Below are 13,449 nucleotides of genomic sequence, written 5' to 3'. Positions count from 1 at the left end.
TAAGAACCACTGTCACTGGCTAAATCCTTTCAGTGTTTACAGTAAAGCCTAAAGCCTGTGCATTATAAATACCTTCATGATAAAGGTGGCTTTGATGTTAGTAAGGGTTTGTTTTGGTAACTCTTTCTCAAGATGGGCAACAGTCACTAAATCAACCCAGGACTGTAAGGCCTAAGGAGGATTAACGTGAGAATGAAATGTATGTTTTCATATTTCTGGTATTCTTTCTGTTATATTAAAAAAAAACAGATAACATTGAACCCAATTCTGAAATCTTTTTTTATACATAGGTTTTAAGGGTATTCAAACTGAAAAAGTTTTTTGTTGTTGCTTTTTCTAAAGCAGTGCAACCCTTTTTATTTTTTTCCCCTTCTTAATGCTACCCACTGTGCAAGTGGGAAGGTCAGTATTTATCCATGCAAACACTGAGCTATGAATAAATGATGGAAGCGACACAATTGTTATTGAAAAAGAAAAGCTTTTGACTTATTCATTCATAATGACCTTTTTCTTAGATCAGTAATTTTTTTTTAAGAGTCCTTTGCATGGATGTGTGCACATTTTTTTTCTTTTTCTTTTTTTTCCGTGAATGAGAAGAAAAATGAGATTTAATAATGTGAAGGTCATCTAGTCACTGATCTTGGCGGAAATTTCTTCTGTGATGTTTTTTTTTTTTTTTTTCCTTTTTCTTAAGTGAGGCTTTAAATAGGCTGGCAGTCACCTTTACATTTCACATTATTCATTATTCACTCTGAATGTCTGTCCTTGACGTAGCTTATGATATCAAAGCAAGGGTTATTTTTCTGTCTGTATTCAGTGCTGTTTTGATTTTTCCAAAACGATTATACAAACTTAATAGTTAAAGAGTGCCACAAGAAAGGGTTCAGCTAGAAGGTTTATCACCCATCGCTGACTGTCAGGGTAGGTAGGCTGAATAAGAGGACGCTTATTGTCATCTATAACCAAAGACAGCTGTGCTGTGAAGATGTGCAAAAAATGCATTTTTAATTCCAACAGTGGCATTCAAATGACACTATGCAGGAAGTGATTGTTTGTAGTGTCTAAATCTGGACATTTATATTTTCCTCAGGTGGATCTCTGCCATTCAGGTTTCAATTGATTTTTATATTTTGCAGTGTAATTTAAGATTATCTATTTATTATTAAAGAAATTAAAAATAAAATGGGTCTAACAGAAATCTTTCTTTTCATAGTACATTTTCTTTAGTTATATATAGCAGTGCACCCCCAACCCCCGGGCCGCGTGGTTTTCAGGGTTTTTATCTGTTTTTAGTGTTTATTTTTTTAAAATCATTTCTTATCGTTAACTCTGTTTCCCTGGGTCTTTTCCCGTGTGTTATGAATAAATCGTCAATTTTTTTGGTACCGGTACTGGTTTTATTTTTGTTTATTTTGTTAACCGCAAGACCTTAGAGGCCGGTCCATGAAAATATTGTTGGACATAAACTGGTCCGTGGCACAAAAAAGGTTGGGGACGGCTGATATACCGTAGATATCTTTAGCTATATACTCATTGTAGAGTTTTAATATATTGGTCTACCATGAAAGCTCTGTGTTTAAAGATAAAATGTGAAATTGATGAGTTGGAGGTCGAAATGAGAAGCAGGTATTTTTTCTTGATTAATAATTGCTTTGTGGTCGTGTCTTTTATTTCAATGCAATCCCACTACTAGAATAGAATTCATCAAAGATGTTAATTTCTGTTTACCTTTTTATTTATCCACGTTTTCTGTCTTATTTTTCATTATGACAAATATTGCACCAGATGATCATTGTTAGAGTTTGGTATCTCTGCTACACATATCTTCACTCACCACATATATGATACACACACAAAATTGAGAAGAACATGCAGGGGGATGCTGGGGTGATGGCAGGGTTGAATCAGCAGGAAGTGATACAGGGCTGCAGCATCACTGAGATGTCAGGGGGAGAGAGAAGGAATTTGCAGCATAGGCAACCAAATTGGGTAAGTTTGTTTGGTATATGACATGAACAAAACCAGGCATGTTACATGTGTATGATACAGCAGAGCCTGAGCTGTCTGGGAGAACTAGCTTGCAGGCTTTGGTCTATTTTTGTTTATGCTGCATTGAGAAAAGCCTATACCCTTTACCTTTTTTTTTCCTTTTTTTTTGTAAAACAGTCTTCATGTTGACTGAAGAGGTTTTACTTTTTTCGTTTTTGGTGAAGCCCACCATCAGTTATCCAATACAGCATGATGCACAGCTCTTTGCTCAGGGAAGGAAGCTCAAACAAAAAGCATGCAGAGAAAAACCTGCTGGAGGAAAGGCATTCATTAGCTTCCTGTCTGGCAGATGACGCTACAAAAGGAGCTGCGTTGTACTGTATGTCTATAGGTATCGGTCAACAAGACTTATGTACTGTATATATTTAGTATGCTAATACTCCTGATGAGTACACAACCAGTAACTCGAATTTTTTACTTAACAAAAGCAGCTTCATGAGTGCTTCCAATAACTCTTCATTATGGGCATAACTGATAACAGTATCACAGTGTTGGGTGTTAACGACGTGTTATCATACAACACTGCTTCAGACTGGATGGAAAATTCTGGGCACCAAATATTCTCATTTCTTCCACAACAACTGCTGAAGCACCCTTTAGTTTGGCACTCCAGCCCAAACTGCCACTGTGAAAGTGCTTGATGGCCCACACTGGAAAAACATTGTTTATATTTGTTCAGCCATCAGGTATGGAAGTCCATAACTATATAATATTGAAGCCAAGTAGCAGAAAGCACATACCCGCCCCACCATCCACCCAGAGACAAAATAAGGTTATTATGGATTTTATTAAATAATTTTCTTTTTTTAGTTTTTTAGCCACAGTGACAGCACCAGCATCCCAATGAACATGGACAGGTTCAAGCAGCTATTTCTGCTTTGGAGCTGTGTGTGTGTGTGTGTGTGTGTGTGTGTGTGTGTGTGTGTGTGTGTGTGTGTGTGTGTGTGTGTGTGTGTGTGTGTGTGTGTGTCATCTGGAGGACTTGGATAACTTTACAGTACTTGGAACCAGCACGCAACTTCTAATATATTTTCCTGACCCCATTTGTGCTTGATGACAGAATGTGTTTTGATGAAATCAGCAATTATTACTTTAGAAAGTACAGTTGCAGTGAGTTTTCTCTGGGGATGTGTCTGTCTGTCGGGTTCAGCCAGTAGATGAACGTAGACTGTTTTTAAAAGTAATGTTTTATTTTTTTACTGGTGCACTTGAGCATTTTCAGAGAAAGTAGAGGCTTTTTTTTTTCCATTTGAGGAAAATGTCTGTATGCAGAATGCCTAAAGAGGTTGTCTGATTTAAAATTCATGTAAAACTGTGCCTTTTTAAATGTATCCGCTAGCCCACACTAGAAGTTTTATTTACTCATATTTTGGTGAGAAAAAGCAAAATATAAAGAGTCTGACCTCGGCACCGCATGCATCCTCTTGCTCTATGGTTTCTTGTGTTTCTCAGTGGGGGAAGTCAACGCATCGTTAATCAAGTCTGTCTCTCACAGCAGTGGGTTTTACTCAGTAGTAGGGATGTGGAGGTAGAGGAGAGGGGGAGAGAGAGAGAGATCGTCCCAGACTTGACCTTCCTCTGTGATACTTGCAATAGGCGTGCAGCAGGCAGTGCTGTACCACCGAGGTTTCACAGGATTATCCTCAGGATGCCTCTGGAGAGGTTCTTGCTGCTTTTACTTTCCAAACAATATTGCTGGCAATGCAATATTTGTTTAGATTCTTCTCCTGGTTGCAATTTTCAATTAAATTTGTTCCCTCCCTCAGGAGACTTGAAGCTGGAGGAGAGCAAGTGAGCAACAATTTTTTTTATTTTTTGTATTTCTGTGCAGGGAAGCATTCATATGAACATGCCTTGGTATAGTCAGTGGAGTGCACTCAGGGCTAGCCTTGCCTCTTCTCACAGAGTGTCAATTAGGGAGGGATTTGAATGGACTGAAGTGGAGCCTCCAGTGAGGTGTGTGTTGCAGAGAAGGAAGACGTGAAGCGCGGAGGGCAGGCATTCAGACAGACGGCGAGAGACAGACAGGCAGGAAGAAAGAGAGGGAAAGGGAGACAAAGACGCAGAGCAACAGAACCGTGAGCTTATTTATAGATTCACATGTGTGCACGGATGAATTTCTCTCAGTTCTTTGGCTGGGACCTCACGCTGTGTTTCGTCCTCAGCATGACTGATTGATATGACTCATTTACTTGGCTGCACAAGGCTGTTAGGACCAACAGACTGTGAAAAATTAAGATATCCTAATGAGAGGACCAGATAAGGCGCGCAGCACAAGTTTGGATGATTCGATCTGATTATCACCATAAAATGCTGTCACTCCTAATGGATAATGTTACAAAAGCCCTTTAATTTAACAAGCACCCTTCCCTCCAGCTACAGTGGATTGAGATGTAATTGAAACAATTAGAGGCGACAGAGGTAGAGGGCTCCATGGTTGCAGCTCGGATAAAAGAAGGTGACACGGAGAATTCTCCAGCAGCCCTCTGCTTCTCTCAGCTGTTCAACTCGAATGACCTCTGAGTCAATTGTTCCAATTCTTGTTTCTGTTCCTCCATTTATTTTAATTGAATGAAAATATCAGTCCGCACACCTCTGTCCTTATTAGTTTCAGGGGGAAAATCTATTTCTAGACCACATACTTTGCTCTGCCCATCATAGCAGAAACACTTTCAATTACAATGGCTTAATAAAATTCAGACTGCCAGAAAGCAAAGATGTTGTTCAGCCTGTTTATGTAAACATGTCAGCGATTTATTTGCCAGCCTTAAAAGGGCACCCACTCTGTCTGACCCCCTTTGCCAGTGTCACACTCTGCTTGCCTGCTTTAATGACAGCACCATTTCAGGTTCGTCCTGCTTTATTTTATTAGCTAATTGCACTCTGAGGCCACCCTTGTGTGGTGTTAACTGGCGGTGCAGGATTTCTTTAGCGAGGGCTTTTGCAGGAAAACTGTGAGGTGAGCTAACAAGTGTTTTTCAGCTGAGAGAAGCCTGCCGATGTGGGCAGAAAAGTTCATTAATTTTCAAAACAGGGAACATATAAAGATGGGATGAAATTAGCTTGATCCACTGGATTGAGAACTGCACACCTTTGTTCCCTTTTCACCTCTGGGGGCGGCACTGTATGTGCAAAGAGAGGATGTGCCCATAGCAACGCAAACTCAAACACACTTTCAGCAAATGTGATTGCAGAGAGAGCAGAGGCAGGATGCTCAGGCCAGCCACAAAATGTAAAACAAGAGCTTTAGACTCACATTCCCCACCAAGTCCTTGCCAGCACTATGTGATGGTGGAAGAGAGCCTCTTGAATCAGTCACAGCATGTCTGTGACAGTGAGATGACCTCATCCTGCGCTGCAAGATTTTTTTTTTTTTTTTTAATTTTATTTTTGGCTCTGCCTAATTAATCTGGGCACTCTGGTTGGCTCCTGACAGCAGGCTTGTAAAGTAAGATTTGTGCACTGCTCATTATCATTGATGAAGTGGAGTGTCAGTGGTGCCAGGAAGCTCGGCTGGTCGGGGCTGATGTGGGTGAGCTGGTGGTAGAGAAGTCGTCAACCCATTCACTTCTGTCTTTGCTCCAACAGTCCCACTCCCAGATTAATTGCTCCCAGACCACTTTTGTGGTTGAATTGAATTGTAATGATTCATAAGGAAGTGTAAAATGTCTGATTGTACGTGGATGTGGAGGCAACTAGGATGATCTCTGGGGCATATCCTGTAGATTCGATTCTCTAGCTGTGATACTCGAGCTGGAGGTGAACAAAAAGATGCCAATCTTTTAGATTTTCATTTAGCTGATGTTTAATGTGTAATTTATAGTTGAATTTATCTGCATGTTGTGTTATTAGACCAAACCGTCCTCCCTAACAAGACACTTTGAATTAAATTAACGGTTTGTATTTAATCTTTTTTTTTTATACTCACCTCAACATGTGATGTGTTTTTCTTAGGTTGACTTCCACTTCTCCCTGAAATGACTGTTTGCCTTACAATTATTATTACCATTATGTTTTCCATTATAAAGCCGTTTATTTTGTGACATTATTTTACAAATAGAACTGGGATTAAAAAAAACAAGAAAAACTTACTTACTTTGATTCTAGATGTTACCTTTTAAATATTATGACGGAAGTTGTTCTCTTTTCTGCCTAAATATTCAAGACCAAAGAGTACCGTAGTTTTCAGACTATAAGGCGCATTAAGTGAAACATAACAGTCAGATAAGTCGAACTTTATTCAACTCATTCACAACAACTCTCAACATTGTTGTAACACATAAAATAGAGAACATTACACTCACTTTTTCAGTTCATTCCTCTTCCACAAATCCATCAAATTCTTCATCTTCAGTGTCTGAGTTTAACAGTTGGGCGATTTCGGCATCACGCATGCCCGGATCCGTCTTGTCATTATCCGAGTAAGTCTCGTTACCGTTACTCAGCTGTTCAACGATGATTCCGGCCTTCGTGAAAGCTCGGACGACACTTGAGACTGATACCTTAGCCCAGGCATCCACGATCCATTGGCAGATAGTGGCTTAACTTGCCCGCTTCGTAAGCATCATAGCTTACCAAAGTCGTACTAAAACATTTTTAATGCATAAGGCGCACCGGATTATAAGGTCCAATTTTTGAGAAAATCAAAGGATTTTTAAGTGCGCCTTATAGTCCGAAAAATACAGTAGTTTAAGAGTCAAAAGTACTAAACAGAAACTCTAAATGAACTACTAATAACTCATTTGTTTTGTCATCTTTAATATACATTGATCAGTGGGAAGCTTAGGTGATAAAAATATTAGATATTGTTTGTAACTGTAAGTGACTTTTAGATGTGCTATTTGCTCAGTTTTGCGGCTGACCTCAATCCAGAGAGTAGTGGACAAGGCTTAGCTCGAGGATCAAGGCAAGCCACGAGCAGTTAAAACATCTGAGAATTTGTAGTACATGTAGATAATAAGCACCTTACTGAGGTTTTCTGGTAGCACTGGCAATGACTAATATGGCCACACAAGGCTAAGGTGAGGAGAAGTGAATGTGAACAGATGGTGATATATAGAGCGGGATAGCCTCTATTTAGGTGGACCAGCCAGTTCATCTCAGACATATTGATCGGCACAATTTACTCTCTTTACTCAGAGGATTATGGCTCTGTAGAGTAATATAAAGGTTTCCTGACATGTCAATCAGCTGTCACTGCCAATTCCACAGAGCAGACCTCAGCCTGTCACTGAAATGGGTTTTCCAACTCCCCCACCAGTCAGACAGGCTGTATGTCTATTGCCAAGGGTTCTTGGAGGGCACTTTTAGAAATGATAATGTTACTGTAGCTTTCTAGCATTTCTTATTTATTAAACCCACTCTCTGCCAACTGCGGTACATATAATTATTTCAGCTCTATTATTATTTGTTAATGGAATGGCAATTACAGCCAGTTAGTACGACTGTATAGCAACATTCTGTGGGAGGATAGGCTTTGGGTGCATGTTTTGGTGACCTCCGTGTTTGCTTCTGACCTCTGTAAATGACTCCTTTGGCAGAAAGTGTGCATGTAGGCAGGCTAGCGGAGGGGCATTGATTCCATGTTTGGATTTATTGTTGAATCCCTCCGTTTGGATGAGAGGCTCTGACCTTGCCCATCTCAGGTGGAGAGAGCTGATGCCTTACTACCCATGGGCTGTAGTGAAGTTATTAAAAACTCCATTACCACCATTCAAAGATAGACATAACTCACAGTGCGGATATAGAGATGTCAAAACAGAGATTGATCTGAGAGAGAAGTGTAACCCAGAGAAAACTCAGGAAAGGAAGAAAGACTGAACTGAAACACTGAGCTTTAGGCATCAGTCAGGGCCAGAACAGCTCTCTCAGCTACACATCTATCACACCCTTTTTCAATAACCCGTCTCTGTCACTGTTTAGATCCTGAAGGAGTTAAAGGATGAGGACTGGAACATAGGCAATATCGTCCACACACTGACCAACAGGCGATACGGAGAGAAGTGCATAGCTTATGCCGAAAGTCACGATCAGGTAAACTTTTCTACAACGTCTTGTGTTGTGCCAGTGAAGTCTGCATTAGTTCAGCGTGAACGTATGAATAATGAAACACGGACTGCCTTTGCAGGCTCTGGTTGGCGATAAGAGCCTGGCCTTCTGGCTGATGGACAAGGAGATGTACACCAACATGAGCTCCCTGATCCCCATGACAGCCATCATAGACCGTGGCATGCAGCTGCATAAGATGATCCGCCTCATCACTCATGGCCTGGGTGGAGAAGGCTACCTCAACTTCATGGGTGAGTCACCATGCTAATCCATAAAATCTAACATTTCATGGATTTTATATGCCAGATTTATATTTTAAGCAGGCTTTAAGAAATATTGCATTGAACTTGTTATCTTTAACAAGATTCTTTTTCGTGTCATGTAGTATAGTTCTGTTATTTTTATTGTACTTTTTTTATAACAATCATAGCAAATTCAAACCTTTAAAATCTTCAAATATTCCTTGCCGTTTATTCAAACATGACAGCTTAAAGATTTCTAATATGCTTTGCAGGTAATATGAGAGTGATTTTGCATAACTAAATACAATATGTATGTCATATAAATTCTCATTTTTACATAAGATAAAATAAAACAGACTACATGACATCTTGCTATTTGATTAGGCAATATTGTTAGATAATCATACCACATAACAACATGGTTCAGCTAACATTGAAATGCTGAACAGTCAAGAGGTGATGAAGGTCATGATTGTGAGGCAGCACCCCTCTGTTTGGCTCATTTTTTATTAAAACGGCGAGGAGAATCATTTCAGATCCCCCTCATGCACCGCATTCTTCCTGAATTTGAACTTCTTCCCTCAGGCAGACACAACAATCCCTTAGTGTTCACCGAACAGATATAAATACGCATTTATTCTCCTGTCCATCCAAGTGTTACGCAGGCAACAAGCAGTAAGAGGCTTTAGGATAAATATTTAATTGATAAGGTTATCCCTACCTAGTGCTGTTATTACTCTAGCTACAGTTATTTTCTGTATACCCTTGTAGCATACTGTGCTTTTTTGTTTGAGCGTGAAATAGAAAATAAATAAATAAATGAATTCTTTTTACCATTTCAATAATGAAAATGCAAATTCATCAAGGCTAAAAATAACTCGATGAATTTTTCATTCGGGGAAAGTGCTCATTTATATGGTTTGTTGTATTTCTTTCATGGAGCTGAAGTAGCTTGCTGCCAATAAGTCAAGGCCGATGATAAGCATCAAAGGGCCATTTTGAAGTGGGGCTGACATCGCTTTGCTGACTTGATCATAAAATACAGGGCAAAAGCCGTCAAACAGGTCCCCTCCCCTTTGCTCAAATGGAGTCGGTTCTCAGTCATTGCTGAAATGCTCTTCATTTTCAACTCATCGTCTGAGCCAGGGGCATGACTTTGTCAAGGCCTGCTGGTAAAGATAATAAAGTGATAATTAATGATGATGGAAGTTGACCTTGGTTCAAAGGAAAGGATTTCCTTGAACGTGCCACTCACTAGCTTAATGTAAATACTGCTTGTACGTGTGATCCAAAGCATTTTAGCTCCACCTGGTGACCAGGTGCTCAGGTCAAACAATAAAACAATTCCTGTGCTGACCATTTGAATTTGTTATCAATCCCTGTTCACCAAGATGTCCAATTTTTACCTCGGGAAAAGACTGTCGACTTCTGATAAGTGGATTGATGTGCTTGTTGAAAAGAAGCACAGTCAAAACAGCTGTTCTCAATGGACAATCATAACAGGGCAGTCCATAATGATTAGGATGTCAGAAAAGACAACTGCAGGACAGTTGATAGTAATTATATCTGATTCTCTGGCTAAAGTATAGCTCAGAGGCACTCGTTGCTGCACTCTTGGCGCTTGTCTCGCATGGATTTTGCTGCCACGTTTACTTTCAACCACTCTGGCAGTTTCAGAATCACGGTGAGTTGATGAGACAAAACAATACTTGAAAAGTCGATTTGACAGTGATTTCATTAATTCAATCACTCTTTTGTGGCAAATACTACAAAATTTGCTCACTTGCTATCCCGGCCTAAACCCACCCACGGAGCAATTTTCCATTGATTAGAGGTCGGAATGGTGCATCGATGTGTGGACTCAAAGTGGGTTAAATTTTAGTTCAAAAGGGAAAGTTTAGCAGACATCTAAATCACACCTAGCTGTTGTGTGAACACAATTTCAACAGCTTTACATTGAAACACTGTTGCCTCACAGCAACAAGGTTGTGGGTTGAAATTAGATAAATAGTAAGAGATATAGATATATAGAGAGAGATGGTGTGGAGCACCCATTATTTTGTTGTACATGTACAATAACAATAAATTATTCAAAGAATAATTTATATTCAAAGGATTTTACAACAGTTTAGGAGTTAGATCTGTTTTTTATACACAGACCTCTGTTTTCAGAGGCTCAAAAGTAATTCAACAAACTTACAGTGTTTTAAGTATAAGGACTGGATTTAATCCTTGAATGAAAGTCTGCCCTAAGTCTAGAACCCATGTTTGTTGCATTTGGCTGAATCTGAGCCAGGACTACAGCGGTCAAGAAATTGACTCTCAGATACAAATCATTACTAAAAATTGATATCGGATTAGATGGACTCATTTGCAACAGTATCGATTTGAACAGCGCAGTCTTCGCCTCCTCCAGCTGATACACAGCTTCACACAGCACCTGCATTCAGGCAGGTACGTGGCTCTTCCACTCAGTAGCAGCAGAAGTAGTTCACATTCACTGACACTTAACAATGCTTTAGAAGGAATTTTGAGAAGTCAGTGCTCCCAGTTCATTGTAGTACTAAAGAGCTTTCATATCTTTGCACTATGTCAGTTAACTTAAAAAATAGCATCATCATTTAAGTTATTGTTTGTATTGTTCTAATAAAAATAAAATGAATAATGCCTCTTAATTTTTGGTATGTATGGTATAGAGTATTTTCCTGGGTATCAGTGTTGCACTTGTACTGATGAATGTAAGATTTCTGCTACTTCAGCAGTCCCATCATTAATAAGCAATAGTGACCCAGTTCTGCTGGCAGCCATACAGCCCATGCCGGCACACTGCTTCCTCCATGTTTGACAGATGATCCAGTATGAGTCACATCATGACTTTTTCCTTTCCTTCTCCATATTTTTCTCTTCCCATCATTCTAGTTAATCTGGGTTTCATCTTTACAAGGCATTTTTTCAGAACTGTGCAGGCTCTTTTAGAGATTTTTTTGGTGAACTTTAAATTGGACTTCTTAAGCTTAAGTGTAACCAGTGGGTTTGCACCTTGTTATAAACTCACTGTATTTTCATTCATGAAAACATCTCTTGTTTTCAAAGATTGACTTACCACCTGAGAGTGTTCTTGAGTGGGCTAGATGTTGTGAAGGGTGATTTCTCAACCATTGAAATAAATCTATCGCCATGCACTTTAGTTGTTTTCATTGGTCTTTCTGGCCTTTTTGTGTTGCTTATTATTATTATTATTATTATTATTATTATTATTATTATTATTATAATTATAATAATAATAATAATAATAATAATAATAATAATAATAATAATGTACCTTATTACATCAAAATTCGTTTTTAGCTCATATTGAAAGTTCCAGTGGAAAGCTACCAGATACAAGTTTAACACCTTGAATCGACTTAAGGTCTTTGAGATGACATGCCAATATTAAGGGAACTGGAATTTCATTTGTGTTAAAAGTGGCGCGCCAGAAAATCATAACCTCAAGCAAATAATTTCATATCACAGATATTTGTTGTGTTGCACACAATTAAATTAATCACTGTTGATAGATAATTTGACAAACTTCATTTTCCAAATTGTTATAATTGTTGCTATAAAATTGGTGCAACTTTGATTCCATTTGTCATGCTAATCTGTCAGCCACAGAGGTTGTAGCATCACTGCTTTGAAAGTGACCAAGCACAATAGTATGGAACGCCAGGACTGCCATAATGAATTAATTAAATACACCATTAAATAATTAATTAAATGTGGCAATAATTAATTAAAATTGGAATTAATTAATTAAATAAATAGTTATGACACATGTAATTAATTAATTATTGACACATATAATTAATTATTTATGTATTTCACGTTTTAATTAATTATTGACACATTTAATTAATTAATTATTGACATATTTAATTAATTATTTATGTATTTCACATTTTAATTAATTATTGACACATTTAATTAATTATTGACACATTTAATTAATTATTTAATGATATATTTATTTATTTCATTTTGGCAGTCCTGACGCCTGGCTCTCATCATGAAATAATTTTATCTGTCAGCCTCACCCATCAAACTCAGGGGGCGGGGTTAACGCTGCCCGTGCAGCTTCTCTAACATTTGATTGGTTGCCGTGCAAAGTAAGTCAAAACAGGTCGATCCTAGATAATCGATTGCTTGTGTAGACTTGGGGCAGCCAGTTATCCCAGAATGCAGATCAAATCACAGGCCGTTTTTCTGTCACCAGCTACACTTTTAACAGTGTTTTAGCCGCGAATGTCGCGCCGTATGTCTGGTCAGGTTGTCAACATAGAACATGTTTGCAAAAGTGCTCAGATGTTTTCAGAGATTTCACTAGCTCTGCTAACAGTTAGCATGCAGAGCGCACCGAGGGGGTACATTAACCGGTTTGTTTACATATTCCACTCTCCGTGTTCCACATGTTGCATTCGCAGATTCTCTTTTTCACCGAACGATCGTCTCTTTCCGCCTGGTCTTGTGTCTCTGTGCTTCTGTAACATAAAGAACGAGCTGACATTTTTCTCACGAAACCAGCGATCAGCTCAGCAGACCCTCAGTTTACCTGCATGCATCCTCCTCCTCATCTGCCAGCTGTTTAACACCTGCTGCTAATTCAAGAAACACGCCTAGTTACCTGGTGATAGTCACAGTTTAACTGCACAAGATAAGTAAATATAGTATTTTCCCCGAGCGCAGAGCTGCTGGAGCTTGTTTCCTTACAGAGCACTTTATAGGCGAACAGCTTCATCAGCGGCTGATGTCCAATCACCAGCACACAGCTTTCAAACCTCAGCTGAGTTTTAGCTCTCAGTGGTTAAACGCTGGACTTCATTCACTCAGGTTCTGTCTGTCGGGTCACGTTTACTTCGCTGTTTTATTTACAACTGAGCAAATCGGTTTGGCTGAGGTTAAAGTTACGTTTCATAACTGCATAGTTTCACAGACGTTTAATGGTTCACTGGCACATGTGTTAGACTGAACTATCATCTAAATATCATCTGTTTTTTAATAGTTATTCAACTGTATTCTAAGCACCAGCTGTCTGTTAGAATGTGATTTTTTTTTCTCTCTCTGTTGGCAG

The 13,449-nt window shown here is 38.9% G+C and overlaps 1 protein-coding gene across 1 annotated transcript in view; it reads left to right on the top strand.

Moving 5' to 3' along the window:
* The window catches only part of gbe1b (glucan (1,4-alpha-), branching enzyme 1b), a 102,705-nt gene that overhangs the window by 44,071 nt on the left and 45,185 nt on the right, over positions 1-13,449 (top strand). The window contains exons 11-12 of the mRNA XM_026193026.1: positions 7,972-8,082; positions 8,177-8,348. Of these exons, the coding sequence (XP_026048811.1) occupies positions 7,972-8,082; positions 8,177-8,348 (283 nt within the window). The remainder of the gene's footprint in view (positions 1-7,971; positions 8,083-8,176; positions 8,349-13,449) is intronic.

This window comes from Astatotilapia calliptera, chromosome 14 (assembly GCF_900246225.1).
Source record: "Astatotilapia calliptera chromosome 14, fAstCal1.2, whole genome shotgun sequence".
In the NCBI taxonomy this organism is placed as follows: domain Eukaryota; kingdom Metazoa; phylum Chordata; class Actinopteri; order Cichliformes; family Cichlidae; genus Astatotilapia; species Astatotilapia calliptera.
This window is presented reverse-complemented; position numbering and strand designations above follow the sequence as displayed.